Source organism: Bemisia tabaci, chromosome 4, assembly GCF_918797505.1.
Source record: "Bemisia tabaci chromosome 4, PGI_BMITA_v3".
Classification (NCBI taxonomy): Eukaryota; Metazoa; Arthropoda; class Insecta; order Hemiptera; family Aleyrodidae; genus Bemisia; species Bemisia tabaci.
Window position 1 is genome coordinate 31,314,568 of NC_092796.1, and position 21,597 is coordinate 31,336,164.

A 21,597-nucleotide genomic window follows, 5' to 3' on the forward strand; every position below is an offset into this window, starting at 1 on the left:
TCCATTCAAAATACCGCAAAATTTTCTTTGAACATTATTTTACCGATAAATGCCGGCATGTGAAATCGCTTTACATATGAGAGCGTTTGCGCGGATACCTTTGACAATTTTAAGGAATTTGTCTCGTACGGTACAGAAAATTCACTATTATTTGTACAAAAATCTACACAACTGTTTTCATGTAAAAAAATATTTGCAAAATAAAATTTGGCAATAGCCGATGTGACTTGGTTCCTTTCTGCTTAATGCGGTCCAATTGGACGTATTTATGCTAGAGGGAACTATGTGCAAGTGGAAAGATGGGGTGTGCTCGTAGTGAGGTGGATAAGAAACAATGTAAAAGTGGATATAGTTCCTTTTGAGAAAATGGAAAAGTTTTTCATTAAATCCAAAGGAACTGAGCGCCAACTCGTGAGCCGTGGACATGTGACAAGAGCGTTATGGACAGGGCTCATGAGTTAAAGATTCCCGTCACCGATCTCCCCGTAGTGCGTCTCTTCAGTTGCCGCTGACGTCACTTTAAAATTCTCATTCATTTTTATGGCCCCTAATCTAACGAGCATGCCCCATCTTTCCACTTGCACATAGTTCCCTTTAGCATGAATACGCCCAATTGCTTCTTATAGAGCATTGCAAAGATAGAGAACGATAAATCGTCAACTTAAGAATCATGCAGTTAGTTTACCGGTGCTGTTGCCGATTTTACGCATAATAATTGATATTGTGCCTTTGGTTGTTACCTGAGTAATTGTCACCGATTTATTGTAGTGACGTGTCACGGTGACCAACGGAAGTCGATCCTTGACGATCCACGATTCCACGATTTGTTTTACGGATTTTGGCTGAATCCCAGGCAAGAGTCTTTTGTCGGCAAGGGCCTGTTCGGTCATAGCACTCCACAGATCATCGTCCGTGTACACCTTGAATTCTCTGATAAAGGAAAATAAAATCCATCTATCAAATTAATCACATCGATCAGAAAGAGAGAATGTTACAGGTGGCTTAAGGACTTAAGGTAATTCTTCAGTGACTCATCCTATCAATTTATACTGTGAAGTAATTAACATCAAAATTTGTGGTTTTAGGCGAAAATTCCATGCCCAACCTTTCTGAAGGGCTCGTTTCATTTTTCGGCGGGCTTTATTTCTAGAGGATCTAATGATAAAATGCCTTCAAATTTGCTTTAAGACTTCGAGGAAATCTCTTAGACACGAATGGTTGCTCTACAAATCATGCTCAGCACATCGCGATATCAAAACCGAACTACAAAAGATGCTCGAATCCTACGCCTGTATGCTACTCTTCGCGTCTAAAAGATACCTTTGTAGTATGAACGAAGAATTGAAAGCGCTCTGCCATTTTGGATCTCGCACTAAAGCCCGCGCTGTTGACGCTGCGCTGCGAGTGAAGTGGTGAATGGCTTAACAGTCAAAACTCCTTCACTTTCGTGCATATGCAATATGGGCATCCATGAGGCTCGATTAGATTTGGACGAATGGGATAAAATACAGTGAGAATTAAAATTACCTCTTTTTTATGAAGTTATGAATGCTTTTTTTGAAGGTCTCTGTCCCCAGACAATGCTCCAACATATGAAAAACAAGTTGAGCTGTAAAATAGAATTGAAATGTAACTATTTAAATCGTTATGACCTTTGTTTTTGAAGTTTTCAAAAACTGGCCACGAAAGGTTTTTTGTGATTTTTCGAGTCGATCTAAGAAAAATAATTCCTGCGTAATGACAGTGAATGGTCACAAGCCAAGTTAAATTTTAGTTTTGACAAATGAAGCACTCCGTTGTGATGAATTTTCTCTAATCGTCCCACAGTTTTAAATGGCTCTCTGGGTGCCATAAGTTTGTTTCTCAGCAAAAATAGAAACAGTCGAGGAAGTCTGTTGCTTTTTTCACTTAAAATGGATTCCATTTTTTTGAAAGCTGTTCTGTATTTGTCATGCCATATTAAACACATACACCAAAGGGATTATGAAAACATAATTTCTTAACAGCTAAAATACTGACAAATGACATGCATCTTTGTGATTTATCTCTTCTATGATTTCAGTTGTCATTGTTTTCCACTCCTTACCCGGGTAATGGCGGAATTTTATGCGTTTTATGCTTCAACATATCAACGCCCTGGTAAAAATTGGCGATAGGAGCTGCGTTTCAAAATACCATAGGAGTTCTTATAGCCGACCGAAGAGGGCGATAGAAAAACATATAGCTGGCTGTGTAAAAAGTGGAAAAAATCATACGGCCGCGCTACACGAAGCGATAAAAAATTATACAGCCGGGCTGTAGTTCCTATCGCTGGGCTTTACACTTTATCGCCTGGCTGTTGCTTTTTCGCCATAGGCTATAAGAGGCTATAAGAAATTGTGTAGAAATTCGTGTGCTTTGTAAATCCTTAAGTTTGTACGGAATCACCTTAATATTTACAAAACGCACATTATATTTTCTTTTACTACATATTTTTTTTTTCATCAATTAAAATGAGAATAATCCATACAGAGTGCGCAAATATTTCAAAGTCATGAGTTGAAAAACGCTGACTCCGCAAGATTAAATATTAGAGCCTAACACAAAGCGGAGCGGCGGCGCACTGGCGCCTACAAACCTAACAGGGATACTTCACGCATTGCGCAATGCGTGAAGTATCCCTGTTAGGTTTGTAGGCGCCAACGCGCGTTCAGCGCCGGCTGCCCGCCCGCCGCGCCGCAGCGTACCGCGGCGCTTGAAGCAACTATTTCACACCAGAGGTATTGCACAGTATCATACGAAATTGAAGGCGCTCCAACATATTAGGATTGGCAGGCATCCTTCAAAATTACGGAGCTTTCCTCGAAAATTAAATCAAGATACTGCGGCCCAAAAAGAGAGCGGTAGTCCAATAACTCACTAAGTCCTAGCATCCGTAATTAGTAACGTTTAGCATGCACTTTATCGCCAGGTTGTTGCTTAATCGCCATCGGCTATAAGAAATTGTGTTGCTGGCTACAGATGCTATTAGAAATTTTACAGCCGGCTGTAGGTCTATGGTATTTTGGAGCACAGATTTTACTGTCAATTTTTACCAGGGCGAGCTTAATTCCTGCGTATATCTCTAAGGAAGTCTAACTAATGGTTACTTCCTGTCTCTGAATGGACGAAAAGAGAGATTAAATAGATGAAAATTCGAAACAACATACTTTTAAAAGCCACAATGTTATCTTTCTGAAGAGGAACCATCGAGTAAGGAACCGGTTTGCTGTATTCGATCAGAAGACTTTGCAGGTTACTTAAATATGAATTGAAGACAGGCTGCTCCAACTGGTTAAAACAAAGAATATCAAGTTGATGAAATTGTTATCCTTTTAATTTTTATTGGAGGAAAGAGTGCGTCATCGTACAAAAAGTGTCAAACTAAACCAGAGTTATGGCAGTTGAAATGTCTAGCTCAAAACCCGTAATTTCAGAAAGTAAGCTATTCGAAATTCAAATTTGTCATGGTACTATTGAATCTCCTGATTGTAAATTAATTTTACGTCATAGGTATAGTGACATTAAAATCTTCTAACCGGGGAAGCCTTTGCATCCAGTGCTTTGCAATACATAGATTGATCTGTCATTTAAACCTATGGAAAAGGATCGATATACAAGGTGCTCGCAACGAACCCCCTACTAATCTTCTTTACCATGATCGATCATTCACACCTCGCCACTGTTTGCTCTGAGCTTGAGTTGTTGAATCCAAGTTTCTTCGGAGGTGCGAAAAAATGATGAAACTTAAAGCGTTAGGAAAGAAACAAAAATTTGGAATTAGGTTTATGAAATGAAAAAGGTTCTCTTTTGAAATAAGAATAATGAAACCTAATGACTACTTACCTGCATTGCTACATTAAGAGCCATAAAATTAGCCAATGCAGGACCAACTGAGGTCGCATTTACTGGTGTTGACAGATGAACCAACCACTGAGAGGCCATCGCTTTTGCTAACCGGTAAGCAAGCCAGAAACTGTCGCCGTTCATCAGGTCACTCTCCCTGGACAAAATTCATCAAAAGTCATCATTAATTGAAAAAATCTAAATTTTGAATAAACCGAAGAAGCAATTACATAAATTTTCAGTTTAGCCGAGGAGCAGATACCAAACTTTAAACTTGAAGATTTGTACGGTATAAAATTTCCACTTAAACAGTAGCCCGAGTGAATAAGCACCTTATTGCCGGGGTATGGCAAGGAAGATGATCGTATGAACATTTAAGCTTATACCCAGTATTCTCTTAGCGAAAAATCCGTTCTTGGCAAAAATTGTAATTACTTTTCTTTGAAATTTTCACCGAATGATCATATGACGGTTTTTCCTAACGAGAAAGATCATAACTCTCATCAAACTTATATCTAAAATAAAATATGTACATTTAAAATTTCAAATTCAAGTCTTGAAGGTGAAAGACATCAGTGTGTGGGTGTGTGTCAATAAAAACACACTTCCTGGCCTTAAAACTAACTGTCTACTTGTAATTGACTCAAATCGGTTCCTAAATGAATAAAGCACTTTTCACAAATAATTCTGTAGTGTAAATTACTAAGCGAGGAAAATTGCGATAGTATCACTGGAAGAAAAAAAAAAAACCACATTGGATCTAGAGTCCAAACTCTTGAAAACATTGACAAGAAAAAATACCCTTGATTCGATCAGATTTTTGCTTAAATCAAAAGGAAATGCGCTCAGATTAAGAGGCTTGGTTCTTGATTTAAGCAAAAATCCGATTGAATCAAGAGTATTTTTTCTTGTCGATGTTTTTAAGAGTCTCGACCCTAGATCCAATGTGTTTTTTTCCCAATGATTCAGTGTGTATATACGTAGGATCACGAAAAGTAGTCGAACAACGAATTAATTGGACGTATTTCTATCAAACAGAACTATGTGCATTATGGCGTGAGCCCTGTTGTGCACATATGCTTACGGGTCTCAGGGCTCATGTCTTAATGCACATAGTTCCGTTTGATAGAAATACGTCCAATTGAAAGTCTTACTTGAAGAGCTGTAGTCCATAACCGTCGATGGGTTTGTCGGAGATATAGCCGGGCAAAGCGACGAGATTTAGTTCCGGTAAAGGATACGGGTAAGAGAGGTAAGCCTCCAGCGAGCTGAGAACTTTGGGGGCTAGAGACTGGCTTTGGGTGAGGGCAGACACGAAGTCACCGCGACCCCAAATCCCTACGCGTGCACGGTCGTTGGCACCATCTGAAAAAGAAGAATCAGGGAAAATGAGCAAATCCTTCGATTTAATAACAAAGTGAACTTGTACTTCTGCTGAACGGACTTTCTGAAGGAAAGTTCAGCACGAAGGAAACTTAGAAAATAAAAATAGCCCAAATGGATTGCATTTAGTAAGAAGGAACCAGCGCGCTTACAGTGTTTTCAAAATTGTACCTTTATATTTATCTTGAAAAAATTTCCCAAAGTAGCAAATCATTTTTGCTTTTCCACCTAAAATGTATTAATTTCAGAGGAAATTGATTGCGTCAGAGCAAATCCTTCGATTTTAATAACAAAGTGAACTTGTGCTGCTGCTGATCGGACTTTCTAAAGAAAAGTTCAGCACGAGGGAAACTTGGAAAATAAAAATAGCCCAGATGGATTGCATTTAGTAAGAAGGAACCAGCGCGCTTATAGTGTTTTTAAAATTGTACCTTCATATTTATCTAAAAAAATTCCCAAAGTAGCAAATCATTTTTGCTTTTCCACAGGGCAAGGGAAGGTTAATCAACGAGAGAGCGAAGATTGAGTAGATAACCATGGAACAGTACGATTTTTTGCCTAACCTAAGATTTGAAGGCGTTTTCCGAACCGTTATCTGCTTATTGCCCTTTAAGATGTAAGAACATCCTACACTCGGAAGGTGCGAGGGCGGAATACTCAACACTCACCTTGCGATTAAAAATTACGTGTTCTACCGTTTTTCTTTTTCTTTTTATTATTATTATTATTTTCATTTTATTCCGTATTAACGGTTTGACGATCTCAAATTTTTAGATTTTGCTGGATCATGAGTGCTAGACAAAAATGTCTCCTTACCTGGATTGCTATACTGGCGATAATTGTTCGGTTGTGTGAAATCGGACTCAAATATTGTCAATGATCCGACGCTCATGCTCGGGATTTTCATGAAATAATCCCGCACCCATGCACCCTCTGAGCCTCTGAAAAATGACATAATATTTTGCGATTTAAAAGTAACGCAGACAAAAAATTTAAAAAAATACATTTTTTTTTTACTTCCGGACGACATTTTGTCAGTGCTGCGATATATGACGCATTAAATATTTGTGATATTTAAAATTGTTTGAGATCTAAAATCTTGTAGTATCTTCATAGTTTTTAAATCCGCACATACAATAAATATTAGCGTCCGAATACCTAAAACAAATCTATGTATACTAATGTATACTCACGAATCACTATCTTTCGCACATTTAAGACTACAGTGGTTTATGTTCTAAAATAACTTATAGTAAATGGTGTAAAACTGGTGTTTATTACGAGTCCAACAGATTTATGTATAAACCAAGATGGGCAATACGGTGGACGACAGTCACTCGATATGCGTGTCACAAGTGCGGGCTCCATTTAAAAATTTTGATATTTTGGGAGGAGGTCCTTCTCCCTGGTTCCTTGGGGGGGGGGGGGGGGTCGTGGCCCTCTTCCCCCAGTTTCCTCCTCAATGATTCATTTCTTTTGTCCATCCCGGTGGAAAAAAAGGTTGTAAAAAAGTTGTAAATAATCAAAGCCCGATGATGATGAGGCTACTTACAATTTTGAATGACTCACAGGTTCAGACGAGAGAACATGGAATTCAGATTTGTGGGCAACGCTGAGTAAGAAGTAAGTTTTGAACTCGGGCCTGTTGAAGCACGGGAAAACTTGCGGCGCCTTCCCGTCCAAGAGATTCATAATGACGAGCCACCTGCGTCATTAAAGGTCATAAAATAATTTTTATATCCATTGCGTGGAGAATGTGAGGAAGGATTCATAAGTGGCAAACGGTTAAATATTATTCACAAATTTCTGACACAAGACTCCCTTTTCAAATTATTAATTGTTATTTTGACTAATCAGCGTGACAGCGTTTCGCGTATTGCCTAATTTTTTCTAATATTATTTTCTTTAAATAGAGCGTTGAACTATTTAACGTCATTGAACTTTCTGAGAAATGACCTCGGATTATGAAGATTATCCACTCGAAATTTCAAGTTCCAGTGTTGCTGCAATGTTTCTGTCTACAAAATAAAACATTAGATTAAACTGGACAACGTGTGATAAAGTTTGGCTGATTCTGGTCTGATTAAAAAAATGATTCACTGTTTTTAGTGAAAGGCATGTATTTTTTTATAAGGCAGACAAAGAGGTGATGCGATTTGCTGAAAGAGCTCTGGCAAGATCGCGACCAGTGGCGGTTGGGTGTCGCACAGCGCACGGAAGCATTGTAAAAGTGACATATTAGTTAGTTTTGTAGTTTTTTCCCTCGCAAAATATGTACTTTGGGTCTCTGAACCGAAGTTCGTAGTCTGTTAGTAAAAACTACAGTACCCCAAGCAAAAACTATGTTGAGCCGTATGAATTGAAGTTCATGGTTTATAATAGAAATTTTCTTCTCAGCATTTGCTCTTTTAAAATTTTGACGGAAAGCGCCACTGAGACGAGATACCGTATACAATTTGAAGTTTTCGTAATCTGCGCTTCTACTACGCTCACCTTTTTTCTCCGGAATTCTGATCCAAGTAAGTTGTTTGATAAAATCCAGCCGATGGGTCCGTTCCGAGAACTCCCTCAAATTGTATGAACAATTCGTAGTATTCGCCCTTCTTCAAATTACCGCTCAACGTTAAAACGCATTGTTTTTCGTTTTCTTTCACCTCAACGGACGTCACTGTCAGATTCCTGCAACAAACAAATCAGTCTCGTCCATAAAACATCATAATATTTTAGTCCTGACGACGGTAATTATGCAAAACAGCTTCGACCAATAATTGTAATTAAATAAAACGATTTTATGTAATAGCAATTTGGCTACATACCCACCTGTCGGACTAAGAGCCTCATTAAACAGCAAGATTTTATTTTTCCCGTGTTTCTCACACACTGAAAAAAAATCTCGGTGTATTTACTATGGAAAGGGTAAAATTCCCAAGAATTCAGGGTTCTATTTGATCCAAGTTTTTTCTTGGTTAAATTACCATTTATGGAATTGGTAATTTTACCGAGAAATCTCGGTAAAATTATTGAACTTTCTCGGTAATTTTACTGGACCTTGGTAAAAACGCCAATATTTTTTATCGACTGTGGTAGTATCACCGAGATAAAATGGCAAAGTTACCGGGATTGATTACCAATAAAAGTGGTATTCTTACCTGAAAAAAAAACAGTAAAAGTACCGGTTTTTAGGTAAGTTTACCAGTCTGTCTTGGTAAAATTACCAATAATTGGTAAAAAAAGTTAGGTGGTAAAGGTACCAACGGACCTTGGTGAAAACGCCTAGAATTTTTTTTCAGTGCGTGTTTCTCACAAGATCGGATCGTTGATGAAGTCTCAGAAAAACAATCATTCGCTCCACCTTGATAAAGAGTAAAATATGAACCTCTCCGCAGGAGCGCGTTAAGGGGATAGATAAACCCCTTCTTCCACGGTCTCGAGAGAGTAGACTAATGACGCAAAAATCGCGTCTGGCTCGTTTCAGCAAGGATCTGCTTTTTACCGCGGGACGATAAGCGCCGCGCCACAGGACCTCGACCCAGTGTCCCGACTCCCGGTCTCTCATTTTGCTCTGGATTCTGTTCTGTTAAATTTAGTGCTTTTTTATTGCATTATGGCTTCTGTCTGAAGAGCAGCTCCGTTTCGTGTAGAAAGTGCAGTTTCTTTATTCGCTTTTAATACCTGTATCCTCGAATATACATTCAAAGGAGTGAAGGGATTCGGCGTGTGATGTCACCTTGTTGCTTCTTTCAAAGCTAAGGTCTGGACGATCATAGACAAAATAGTAGAAACTGCATACTTGAACGCTCTACGGCAAATCCGGACTCGATTTTGACAGCAGTGGGAAATTAGACCAGTTGCGGGAAAAATATGGTATGAAGTCTACGTTCTGTTATATTATTTTTGACTGCTCGCAGGAAGTGAATTACTGTGGCGGCGAATTTTTGGGTCAAATTTCTGTTACAGTGGTCTTGAAGCAAAAAAAAAAAAAAATCAAGAATTCAATCAACTTTGAAGTCCACTTTTAAAAAGAAAACCGAAAGCTAAAAATCCAGTATACAACACAAAGGAAAGTCTTGTTTGGGAAAGGGAGGGGATGGGAGGGGGGTGATGGTGCTTTTTTGAAGTTCGCTTGAGTTTTTGATAAAAAAATGTAAAATAATGCAAAAATGAATTACACAGATAAGCTTGCTCGGAAATGTTTCCATACAATTCAGATGATCTTTTCAATCTTAGTTGATCCTGGGCCCTGAATTGCATAAGCACGTTAAAGACTTGAAGAGCTAAGTAAAGCATTGTGAAGTATAGCAAATACTCATTACTCCCTCTAAATCATTAAAAATCCATGTCAGTGTAAGACACGTGGAGCAAAGTTTAGAATTCATTGATGGAAATAACGTTTTAGAATATTGGTCAGAACAAAGTTGTGAAAGTCTCCAGAGTAAAAAGCCCTGGGAACGCTGACATACCTTAAATTCACCCCCTGCGAACAATGTTTGAGTACATTTTTTCACAGTTTTTTTTTTTTTTCCCTTCAAGACCACTGTGGTGTTGGGGCTTCTTCAGTCTTGACGGGAAGTGTAGGCTAAACTTTCCGCTGAGACTGAAAATTTGTAGCTGTTGTATAAATTATTCTGCATTTAAACTTAGTTTATCGTGAAAATGTTTTAAAAAATCCCCCATTAAAAGACCATAAAATACAACTCTCTATCGGTAACAATATTAATTAAAGAGCTAAAATGTTTTTCAACGTGTATTTTACGGTTGTTTTCAATTCGCCCTCAGCTGCGTCCGCAGCAATCGTAGTTACGAATATGTTGTGCGTGCTGATATTAGCTCATTACATACTCGACTCTCTGAAGGGGTGTTATGTGCGCAAATAGCGCAACCTGTCCGAGAACGAAGTAGGGATTGAGCAATTCATTCAATCTCACTTCTGTTGTTCTCCAACAGGGTGCTCTACTTTCCTACATAAAACGCCTTCAGAGAGTCAAGTATGTAATACCTGAAATCAGTACGCACAACATATACGTACCAACAATTGCTGCAGACGCAGCAGAAGGCGGATTGTTCAATTAAAAGAAAAGTATGATGGGAGATCTGCATGCAACGAGAGGGTATGTATTTGATCGACATTAATCGAACGAAAAATAAAAACATGAATCGATCGACGAGAACCAATTGACCCCGATTCAACGTACAAATAAACAAAAAAACAGGATCAAAGACAGTAGAAAACGTGCATTTACTACACAAATTTCAAACTGCGATACCTCGAAAATAGAACCAGCAAAGATTTTTAATTTGCGATTTTAGGTCCATAAATTTACCCCTTGCACATCGTTTTAGGGTTACATTTTCGGATCATTTTTTCTTCTTCTTCAAGACCACTGTGCTGCCCAGTGGTTTGAAAAAAATAGAATTTGAGTTTCCTCTAGAAAATATCTCTGGAATCCAAAATATTATAGCTGAACCGTTTCAACAAGAAACAACCTAACTACATCAGACGTTGCCTCAATTCTCTCATGTTTTATTTTTTCAACGGAAAATTGATAAAAATCCTGATTCTACATTTTGTGAGGATACCTATATTTTAAAATGCAGGAGAAAATTTCAGAAAATTTTCTCTGGTAGAAAATAAAACTTGAGAGGAAAGTTGGCAACGTGAAAACGAAATGCAGTTGGGAAAATAATTAAGTCCATTATCACGCCGAAAGAGGGCGTAGCACTTTTTTTCTTCTTCTTCTTTTTTAAATTGCACAAGGAATTATAACAATGCACAATTAGCACTTATAGACATGTTTCGATTCGCACTATTACCCGAAAGTTTTAAGCTTTGAAGAAAGCAAATTAAAACTTTAGCTTCTCTCAAGATACCTTAGATTCATATCTCAGATATGATAATATTTAATGTTGAAAATTACATTTACATTATATTTAGAATCCAAGAGTTGCTTTATTTTTCTATTTCAGAACGAAACGGAGGTCATGGGGAAGACAACGCACCAGCTACTTTTTCCGGACGACCTAGACCAGGAATTGGACGAAACCTTGCTCTCAGACTCGGTCCTCGGCTCCTGGAGCGACTACCGGTGGGGCGAGAAAAACTTCGAGGAGGACACTTTCCAGATCCCACTCCTGGAGACAGACACGAGTTTAGTTTTCAACACCATCATCCTCGACGATAGTTTCCTCTCCGGCCGCTGTGAGGAAAAATCCGCGCGAAAAACCCCCGCGGAGGCCGACAAAGGGTTCCCGTGCGGGTTCGAGGGATGCTCCAAGGTGTACGCCAAGTCATCGCATCTCAAGGCGCACCTCCGCCGACACACGGGGGAGCGCCCGTTCAGATGCACGTGGTCCGGGTGTAGTTGGCGTTTTTCCCGCTCGGACGAGCTGGCGCGCCACCGTCGCTCGCACTCCGGACTCAAACCCTACGGTTGCGTGCTCTGTGCCAAGCGTTTCGCCCGATCGGATCACCTTTCGAAACACCTCAAAGTTCACAGCAGGCGGCTCAGCCGTGCGGCGAGTGCGGCAGTAGCGTCCGAGTGAACCAAATCGCATAGCGGGCTGATTATTGGAATTAATAGACAAATCTATACATAGAGAAAACAGAGGGAAAATAAAGCGATCCTATCGATGGAAACGGGTGGTTTTTATATATGTAGGGGGAAATGATGGACAAACTACATGACCTACCGTGGGTAGTCGTTAGTTAGTCTACGAGTTTCTCCATTGCAACCAGTCTATCGATTTCAATAATCAGCCCGCAGGGACGTCATCCAAACGAATCTTGGGGGGGGGGGGGGGGTCATTTAGTGGGGAGAATTTGCCAGGAAAGGAAAAATAGAGGGTTGTCAAAAAAAACCACTCCAAGAAATTGACTCGAATACTGTTAACGTATACATATGCTGTTATTGAGTAATCTCGGCAACAGTGCAAAAGGGTCAAATTAAGTTCCTGTGGGCTACAATAACGATATTGAATTTTTACGAAGGAACTACTCGTTTCACTTTTTTGGTGTGCAAAATATTACTGCAGTGAAGAAACTCGTGTCATTGAAATTTTCATTCTGACTGATAATATATTTCTCAATAAACGGAACGGAACCTAGAATTTTTTTATTCATTATGAGAAAAATTTTGCACTGATTAACACCTCGGTCAGTTTTATGCCCATATTTGACCAAAGTCGAAAGTAAGATAATCGTTACTATGTACTCGTACAGGTAACCATTTCTCTGACAGAATCGACTTGGAATTCACGCTGTGTAAAATACAGCGTGAAGGAATGGTAAATTCTACCAAGCTTTTTTACTTTCTCGCTCCCCTAGAGTAGAGGAAGTATTGTCATCCTGCAAAGGGGGGGGGGGGGGGGGGGGGTTGACATTTTATCATTTCTCGACGTTTTAAGGTCCCAGGAGTCGAAATAACCATACTTGAAAAAATGTGTGTCCGTCCGTCAGGCGTCCCCCAAATTTGTTTACAGCAATATCTCAGAATCTATCTGTTCGATTTCATTCAAAATTTGCAGAGAACACCATATCCATGGTCTCTTTATGCACGTCAGACGATTTTGGGGTGCGCTAAAATTTGGGGGGGGGGGGCTAGGGTCCAATGTCCATTTTTAGCAAAATCACACGGAAAACTCGTTTTAATTTTTCAGTGAGTGAGGAGGAAAAACGGCTCACCCTGTGTCGGTCCACTGGTCGGGCTCGACGAGATCCTTGTGATCGGGGACCTTGCCGTCGAATTGCCGAGGGCGGATCTTGACGTTCTGCTTGAGGATGTTGACGGCGGGATCGATGTCCAGCTTGACGGCGTTGATGGCCTCGGTGCAGGCGACCATGAGGACCCGCACGCGGCCCTTGAAGACCCCGTCGCCCGGGAAAGGGTCCACGTCAAGGGCGTAGCCCTTGGGCACGAGGCGGACGTCGTCGGCGACCCGCTCCCACTGGCAGAGCCGCGTCCCCGACGCCAAGCCCAGGCTCAGCAGCACCAGCACCAGCACCCCGTGTCGCCCCATTCTCCAAACTGAAATCAGTGAAAGGATTCCGATGAACAATGGACCATTATAGACACACTGAAAAAAATTCTCGGCGTTTTTACCAAGGTCCGTTGGTACCTTTACCATCTCACTTTTTTCACCAATTATTGGTAATTTTACCAAGATAGAGTGGTAAGCTTACCTAAAAACTGGTATTTTACTGTTTTTTTTCAGGTAAGAATATACCGCTTTTATTGGTAATCAATCCCCGGTAACTTTGCAATTTCATCTCGGTAATTCTACCACAGTCGATAAAAAATATTTGCGTTTTTACCAAGGTCCGGTAAAATTACCGAGAATGTTCAATAATTTTACCGAGATTTCTCGGTAAAATTACCAATTCCATAAATGGCAATTTTACCAAGAAAAAACTGGGATCAAATAGAACCCTGAATTCTTGATAATTATACCCTTTTCTTTAAATACACTGAGATTTTTTTTTCAGTGCAAGGTACGAATTAAAGCATGCTGACACATGTTTCTTAACCAGAATTTCACGTAAAAATTACTGAAACCAACTCCTAACGGAGTTATTAACATTTGTATTTCACATTGGTTACGAGGAATTTGAACTGCCCGCTCACAAGTAACTCAAAGCTCTACGTGAGTCAAATCGCGCGCCACAACGGTTTCAGCAAGCCTCTCAATCGAGCAATGTTCATTTCTCACTATAAGTTTTTCAAACTATGAGTAATTTGCTACAGCTGAGCCAAAGCGTCAAGATTGAGGTTGCCTGATTTTTTTTATCGCAGAGACGTTCAAGATAACGTTTAGCGCGCGATGTGAATCACGTAGAGCATTGAGTTTTCATGAGCGGGTGGTTTCAATTCACGCACCAAGAAGCATTAAATATCTTCGGATGGAGTTGATTTCGGTAATTTTCGTTGTGCGTATCGTGTTTTACGTGAAATTTTGGTGAAGAAACATGTATCAGAATGCTAAAATGTGTACCATGTCTAGTGGTCCATTGCATTGCATTTTCCAAAAAGGAACCAAGCGCATCCCAATGCTGCTACACTGAAAAAAATATTGGTAGAATGCACCTTTCTTTCACGCTGTATATTACACAGCCTGAATTCAAAGTCGATTTTGCCAGAGGAATGGTTATCTGTACCGGTACATAGTAACGTTTACCTTTTTTCTGGCGGATTTGACTCTGAATTCACGCTGTGTGAAATACAGCGTGAAGGAATGGAAAATTCTACCAATCTTCTTTTTTTTTTCAGTGTAGGATTGTGGAACACATGGCCGGATTTAAGGGGCCGCGGCCTATCGTGGCAAATTTTGCAATTTTTTTTTAATGTACATATATAAAAAATCAGATCCAGAAAAAAAATTACGAACGAGAAAAGGCGACAAAATCTCTCATTTCCTGAGAGTACAGTAATTTCTAATTTTATCGTCTTTCGGTGACACAGAGACAGCACCTTTAATCAGTCGAGTTAAGAGAGAGACCAAACACGCAATTTAGTATGGAGCGACGCAGCGCAGAGAGCAATGATGACGAGGAGTTGAGATGAAAAGGAGGAGAAGCCCTCAGCGCGGTGGTCGGCATGTAACACGTATTAGCGCCTACAAGACTGCAGGAATACTTCACGCATTGCGTCAAACACAGTGCGGTCAGCAGCGGTTCACGTGAAACGCATAGCGCCTACAAGACTGCATGAATACTTCTCGCATTGCGCTAAACACAGTGCGGTCGGTGCGGCGCGGCGGCGGAAGTTAAAAGTATTAAACCACATTTATGTTTGTTCTTGCATAATTGTTTCGTTCATTTCTTACAAATGGAAGGCCTTGTTCACACAGAGATAGGTTTACGGAACTGAACTTTCGCGCAAAATTCCGTGAACTTTTGCTCGTAACGTTGACAGGGCTTTCGCAAAAAATGTGTGCAACACGAGTAAACGCGTCTTATGCACCCCTCCCGTCCCCTCCATTTCCAGCACGTTCTTATTGATGTTTCGAAACGAATGAGAAGGGGGCGGCACATTACAGGCGGCTCATGGGCGGCAAGCGGGTAAATCCGGCCCTGGTGCAACATACATTTTTTGCAATAAATTACTGAAATAATGGAAACAATCAAATTTACAAAGGTAATTTTCGTCTTGAATTCATAGTTTATTGAGAGTAAAGATAAAACTTGCATAGATGATCAGTTTATATTTAGGGTTATATTCAGGGCAAAGAAAGTTGCACCATCTTAGCGACATTGGCATGCTCCTGGTTCCTTTTTGCAAAATGCAATCCAGCTGTGAGGTCTAAAAATTAAAATTGGACGTATTTCTACCAAACAGACCTATGTGGAGGTGAGAAATGTGGGGTGTGCTCGTTAGTTCTCTGGCCGTACGAGTGAATGGGAATAATAAAGCGCCAGTGACGTCAGCGGCAATGATAGTGCGCACTCGAGCGAGGGGGAGATCGTTAGAGGGATCCTTTAACTCATGAGCCCTGTGCACAAGGCTCTCTTGCCATGCCCGCGGCTCATGACTGCCGCATTCAGTTGGCACATAGGTCTCTTTGATAGAATGTAAAATCCCGCTTTTCCAATTCTTCAAAAGGAATCACGCCCACTTTTACATTGCTTCTTATGCAGCTTCAACGGGCACACCCCATATTTCTCACCTCCACATAGGTCTGTTTGGTAGAAATACGTCCAATTTACAGTTGCGCTGGTCACAGAATCGCGTTTAATGTTTCAAGCTTATAGACTGGGAAAAAATAATAAAAGACTCTCCACCGCTCTTTTGGTGACAGGTGGTAACTGTTTACTTTCTCTCTTTTTTTTTGGTATTTGTATTTGAATGAGGACCAATGTGTTGAATATTGAATATTTATTCATGTTTACTTTCGGAAATACTAACATTTCCTTATTGTTAATTATTGGACAAATTTATGCTAATAGGAGCTAGAGACGTGTAGGAAAGATGGAGCTTCAGAAAACTGCATAAAGGATAATTTAAAAGCGGGCATGATTATTTTTGGCAAAATGGAAAAGTGGGATTTCAAATTTAATCAAAAGGAACTAAGCGCCAAAATATGTTAACTCATGAGCCGTGGGCATGTGACAGGAGCGTTGTGGACAGGGCTCATGGGTTAAAGTCTCAAATCCGCGGATCGTCGTCTTCGTCGTCGCCGCTGACGTCACTGGCGCTTTGCGATTCCAATTCATTCTTACTGCCCAAAACTTACGAGCACACTCCTTCTCTTTTGCCTGTCTCTGGTCCCCTTTAGCATAAATACGTCCAATGGGTCAGTTGCGCTGGTGATAGAATCGTGTTTTGGTGCTTTACTCTTGTAGATCAACTAAAAATAATAAGATCTGCCCATAAAGAAACTTTTTACGTTAAATATCAACCGAGATATCTCGCCTTGAAATACTCGATTTATGACGTCATCCACCGCGGTAGTACATACTAGAGTCCCTTTAGTACATACCATGTTTTTGACTACCGCGGTGGATGACGTCAAAAACCCGACTTTTCAAAGGACGATATCTCGGTTAATGTTCAATGTAGAAAGTTGCTGTTTGGAGGGATCTTAATGGTCAGCTAATATACAAGAATGAAGCATCAAACAAGACTCTGTTACCAGCGCAACTGTCCCATTAAAAGGGAGCAACAATTATCATCCTTTTTTTGGCCTAGACATCATAGTCCATGCTTTTCTAAAGGGTAATGTATCCGTTGACATTGGACGCGGAAACTTGGCGTTTGAACAGATCTTATTACTTTTGACCGATTGTCAATCTTAAATCATTAAAGGACGATTCTGTGACTAACTAAAGTAACTCATTGACAGTGGGCAGGATATTCTGTATGTATACAAATGTGCTTTCATCTGTATGCTAGAGACGTTATGTATTTTGCCAATAACAAAGCTCTATGTCAGAAGTCGGCAAGAATGTCTGCAAGTTGTGCTAATTTTCATTAGACATCAAGACTTACTGATCTTTCATGGGATCATCCCAAAATCACCTCAGATTTTCCGCTTGTTTGCCGGAAATGGCATCACTTTCCGCGCACTTACTAGGTCACTCTCTCACAACTCTCATTTTTTGCAAATAGGTGACCGTCTACAAATGATGTCAAACATTGATTTCGCGGCACCTTCCTTCCCCTTCTATTCTTCCTCGAAGTGGTTTGTCAGGCGATCCTATACCCTTCCCTCTTGTCCCTCTTTCAGTACCTGACGTCATTAACAGACTACAGACAGACTACAGAATACATTTACAGTCTAGGTTGGATTGCGCTGTTATGATGGAATCGTTCAGATGATTTTGATCAGATCTGTCAAACTTTGAGAAAATTTAACATCGAACACATGTGACTGGTACCACTCTCATTGGCAAGACTGCAGCGTACGGCAAAGTAAGATTAAGTGGACGTATTTCTATCAAACGGAACCATGTGCATTATGACGTAAGCCCTGTTATGCACATATGCTTACGGGTCTCAGGGCTCATGTCTTAATGCACATAGTTCCGTTTGGCAGGAATACGCTCAAGTGAGAATTTTCAATTGAACATGTTGGGCCCTCGAGCTGATCTGCCGCGCTGAGGAAAAACGCCGTATAAACATTCGAGAGTTGCCAAGTTTTCCTTGATAAAACATGTATTTTCGACGCAATTTAAGCATATTTTCCCTTGAAATTTTCAGATATTTTAGATTGAATTGCGTTCAATTTTGTCTAAAACTTTTGGGGAAAAATGTATAAATTTTCCCTGTAAATTCTGTTTTCATCGAAGGAAATTTGGCAACATCTGAAGGCTCATACGGCATTAAACTTAGCACGGCAGTGATAGGCTCAACAGCCCAACACAACGATACTCCCGTAGCGCCAGGTCGAGGTCATGTCAGGCCGACGCCGCGCCGCATGACGTCATGCGCTAACGGCAAACTGACGGAGACCGCGTGTTAAATTTGGACCCAAAATATTTCTGACCCTGGTTTAAGAGTCTTCCAGTTCTTCAAAATTTTACTCATACTTGAATTGAGCGGCTTGAAGGACAAGACCCATAAGTGCAGTTTTTGCTATTTCAAGGAAATACGTATTTAAAGTTTCAAAATTACATGGAGCTTTATGGCAGAAAGGAAGTTTAAACTCACTTTTCCATGATTTAGAGTTGGATTTTAGTTGTTAATTTTTCGCAGAATATCCTTTCAAACTAGTTTTAGTTGAGTACACGAATATCTCAATTTTTTCAAAAACTGCACTTATGCGCCTTTTCCTCCAAGCCTCTCAATTATAGATTGAAAATGCTCTCACTGGAGCCGTATGCCAGATGAGTAGCTGATACGTGCCAAAGTTACATACTTATTGCAAGAAGCTCTTCGATTGACGATACTCGCGCATTTTCCAAAGACATGGCTAAAGTTTGAAACCACGTATTTCTATTACAGTGTTTCAAAATCTTCAAAAATCTAATCTTGAGTGATAAGGAATAAGTAAGAACGCCTTCAATTTTTCATACACGCAACGCGGACAACCATGCGGTAGGAATTGTTGCATCCAGGCGCTACTATGCATGACGATACGGACTAACTGATCGTGAGATATCATGTAGTCAACCGTGGGCCTCTGAAGGATCTCGTTGACCGAAGAGTTTGATAGCCGCTGGTATTAACTATTATTTCGATGTAATTAGATGGGTGGGCGATTACAGTTAAACGTATTTTGACCAAAAGGGACTATCTCCATTCTGACATGCGCGGTTATACATTAGTTCTTATCGATCTCATGGCCAAAATTAAATGAAAAAAGAGCCTTTTTATCTATATCAGCCTAATTTCTTTAATGCTCCTGAATTAGATCAATATGTTAAGATGTTAAGGTAAATTATTGAAGGTGCCAAATGATCTCAATGAGGATAAGAAGCAAGTGAACTTAAGATTGCAGTTAACAGAATTTATGTAAAAATCTAATGACGATGTTTTTATCAGGTAACACAAATTTAAAACTGACTCTATTTTAAGTTTATGTGTTAAGTTGATCAGGTGATACGATACATAATTAAAAACTGACTCTTACCTTTCGTTAGATCTTGCGTTCCGCCAAAATGCGCTTGCGCGCAAGAAGGAATCCTCCTCGGAATTCAAAAAATAGGACGTCAATTTTACTTATTTCACTGAAAATAGGGGGAAAATTGAGGAGTGAAGACGTGAATAAAAAACATTTTAGAGCAACTATTCAGAAAATACGTTTTCGGACACGCACGCACAAAATTTACAGGAAACAAGTTTGATGGAATCTTAAGTAGGTATACCCATTTTTGCAGCTGAATAATGACTTTAAAGTCATCAATTTAGCGATAAATGTGCAACTCACAGGTAACCAATCTCAAATAATAGCGAAAACATTTTAATTTTTGTACTTTTCCTTTAGGCTATCGACATATTTTGGAACGTTTTATTCAATTATTGGCAATAAATTCTAAATGTTCTGGTAACACCCAACATATAATTCTTAATACGATTGGACTTGCTGTTACTTTTCACTGTAGTCTAGCACAGTTCAAGAGGGTACGAAAATTAATGAAATTTTTTGGTCGGATGGTATCTGTGCTGATTATAGTTTTATCCTATCATCAAATCGAAATCTAGGACACGTTTTAGAATATCCAACTAACAATTAAACAGAGGAAGCTGTGCCATTTTGCATCAAATACGAGCCATAGTGAAGCTTAACCTTGCTATGCACCCTCTTTATTTTATTTTATTTTTTATTTTTTACATAACATACATAAAGCCACCATATGGGGCTATTGTACTAGTCAACATGGTATTTAGTTACAAAAAAGACGTTAAAACAAATTTATCTTATAATAAATTTATAACCTGCAATAACAGCAAGTTGGAAAACAGAGAGAGTGAATACCGTGAGTTATCAATACTAGAACATTAAGTTAGGAAGTTAAGCAGTGGTGAAAAACTCAGAGAGATCTTGAAAGGATTCAGCCAAAAGAAACGATTTCAAATGTGAAAAAAATTTGCTGATCTCTGAGTTCTTAAAGTGAAGTCTAATATTTAGAGGGAGAGCATTGAACAGCTGAATAGAAGCAAACTAACACTTAAAAAAAAAAAAAAAAAAAAAAAAAAAAAAAAAAAAAAAAAAAATTGTGCTCAACCTTGTGTTCATTTGAACCCACTATCACGCGACGAAAATGGTGTATTTTAAAAACACACTGTCGTTATCGAAATCCACGAGTTGTTGCTAAAAAGGCTAAATGGACCGCGATAAGCAAAAAGGAACCAAGGCCACATCAGCTATCGCCAAATTAAAAAGAGTAATTTACTTTTTTACACGATAACGGTTGTGCGATTACTGCGCAAATTTCAGTGTATTTCTTCCTCAATATACTCAAAGGAATCCGCACAAGCGTTCTCTTATAAAAAAATTAAATTGTCCGGTTAAATTTGGCAGTATAGCTGGCGTGGCTTGGTTTCTTCCTGATAAACGCGGTCCAAATGTAACAAGAAACCGCGCTAACAAACACAGGTGTGTATCCACTCTCCAGTAACACACCACTTTACATCCTAGGATGAAAGGCTCAAAGGAACACACCGGTGTATTCAGAGACTTTCTTTAAAAACGCACGTCCGACAGTCAAATATTCAATCAACTATCTGAATGATTCCACCAAACTTTCCTCTCTTGAGCAAATCAACATCCAAATCTGAGGAAATCACAGGTGTATGATTTCTTTTGAATTGAAATAATTTTGATGAATACACGCACCAATGAAGAACGAAACCGAAAAACTCGTTCCAATCAGCACCGAGCACAAGGCACCCCGCGCGGCAACGGTAGCTACTCAAGAGGCTTAATGAAGGGGGGATTAATAATCTGATTAACTGCACTGCATAGCACGCTTACTCGGACCCAAGCGTTAATCCCTACTGAGGGACGGGGCGAATTAGCAGCGCTGACGGGACCGTTCCAAAGTAAGTGGTCGTATCCTGTTTGGCCCTTGCATCGCGAAGGAAATGTGCGACAACCACCAGTGAGATTTGGACGTATTTATGCTGAAAGACACCGTACATACAGGGTGTCCCTAGGCTCAATGTGCTCATGCCGTTCTCTCAGAGGGAGGGTATGGATTCGATTGATGTACACTGAAAAAAAAATTCTCGGCGTTTTTACCAAGGTCCGTTGGTACCTTTACCATTTCACTTTTTTACCAATTATTGGTTTTTTTTACCAATTATTGGTAATTTTACCAAGACAGACCGGTAAGTTTACCTAAAAACCGGTATTTTTGCTGTTTTTTTCAGGTAAGAATACCACTTTTATTGGTAATCAATTCCCAGTAACTTTGCC

General features: G+C 39.7%; 1 protein-coding gene across 3 annotated transcripts in view; it reads right to left on the reverse strand.

Moving 5' to 3' along the window:
* LOC109036540 (endoplasmic reticulum aminopeptidase 2) overlaps positions 1–21,188 on the reverse strand; it is a 32,442-nt gene extending 11,254 nt beyond the window's left edge. For 2 of the 3 annotated variants that reach the window (XM_019050840.2, XM_019050832.2), the window contains exons 1-11: positions 21,016–21,188; positions 19,309–19,405; positions 12,926–13,268; positions 7,741–7,926; positions 6,800–6,952; positions 6,064–6,188; positions 5,019–5,229; positions 3,865–4,021; positions 3,189–3,309; positions 1,528–1,609; positions 741–930 (exon numbers count right to left, since the gene is read on the reverse strand). In XM_019050840.2, coding sequence (XP_018906385.2) covers positions 741–930; positions 1,528–1,609; positions 3,189–3,309; positions 3,865–4,021; positions 5,019–5,229; positions 6,064–6,188; positions 6,800–6,952; positions 7,741–7,926; positions 12,926–13,260 — 1,560 coding nt within the window. In that variant the 5' untranslated portion in view covers positions 13,261–13,268; positions 19,309–19,405; positions 21,016–21,188. Of the gene's footprint in view, positions 1–740; positions 931–1,527; positions 1,610–3,188; positions 3,310–3,864; positions 4,022–5,018; positions 5,230–6,063; positions 6,189–6,799; positions 6,953–7,740; positions 7,927–12,925; positions 13,269–19,308; positions 19,406–20,841; positions 20,865–21,015 lie in introns of those variants that run through there. The other variant, XM_072299689.1, reaches the window with a different exon arrangement.
* Positions 21,189–21,597: the final 409 nt, after the last annotated feature.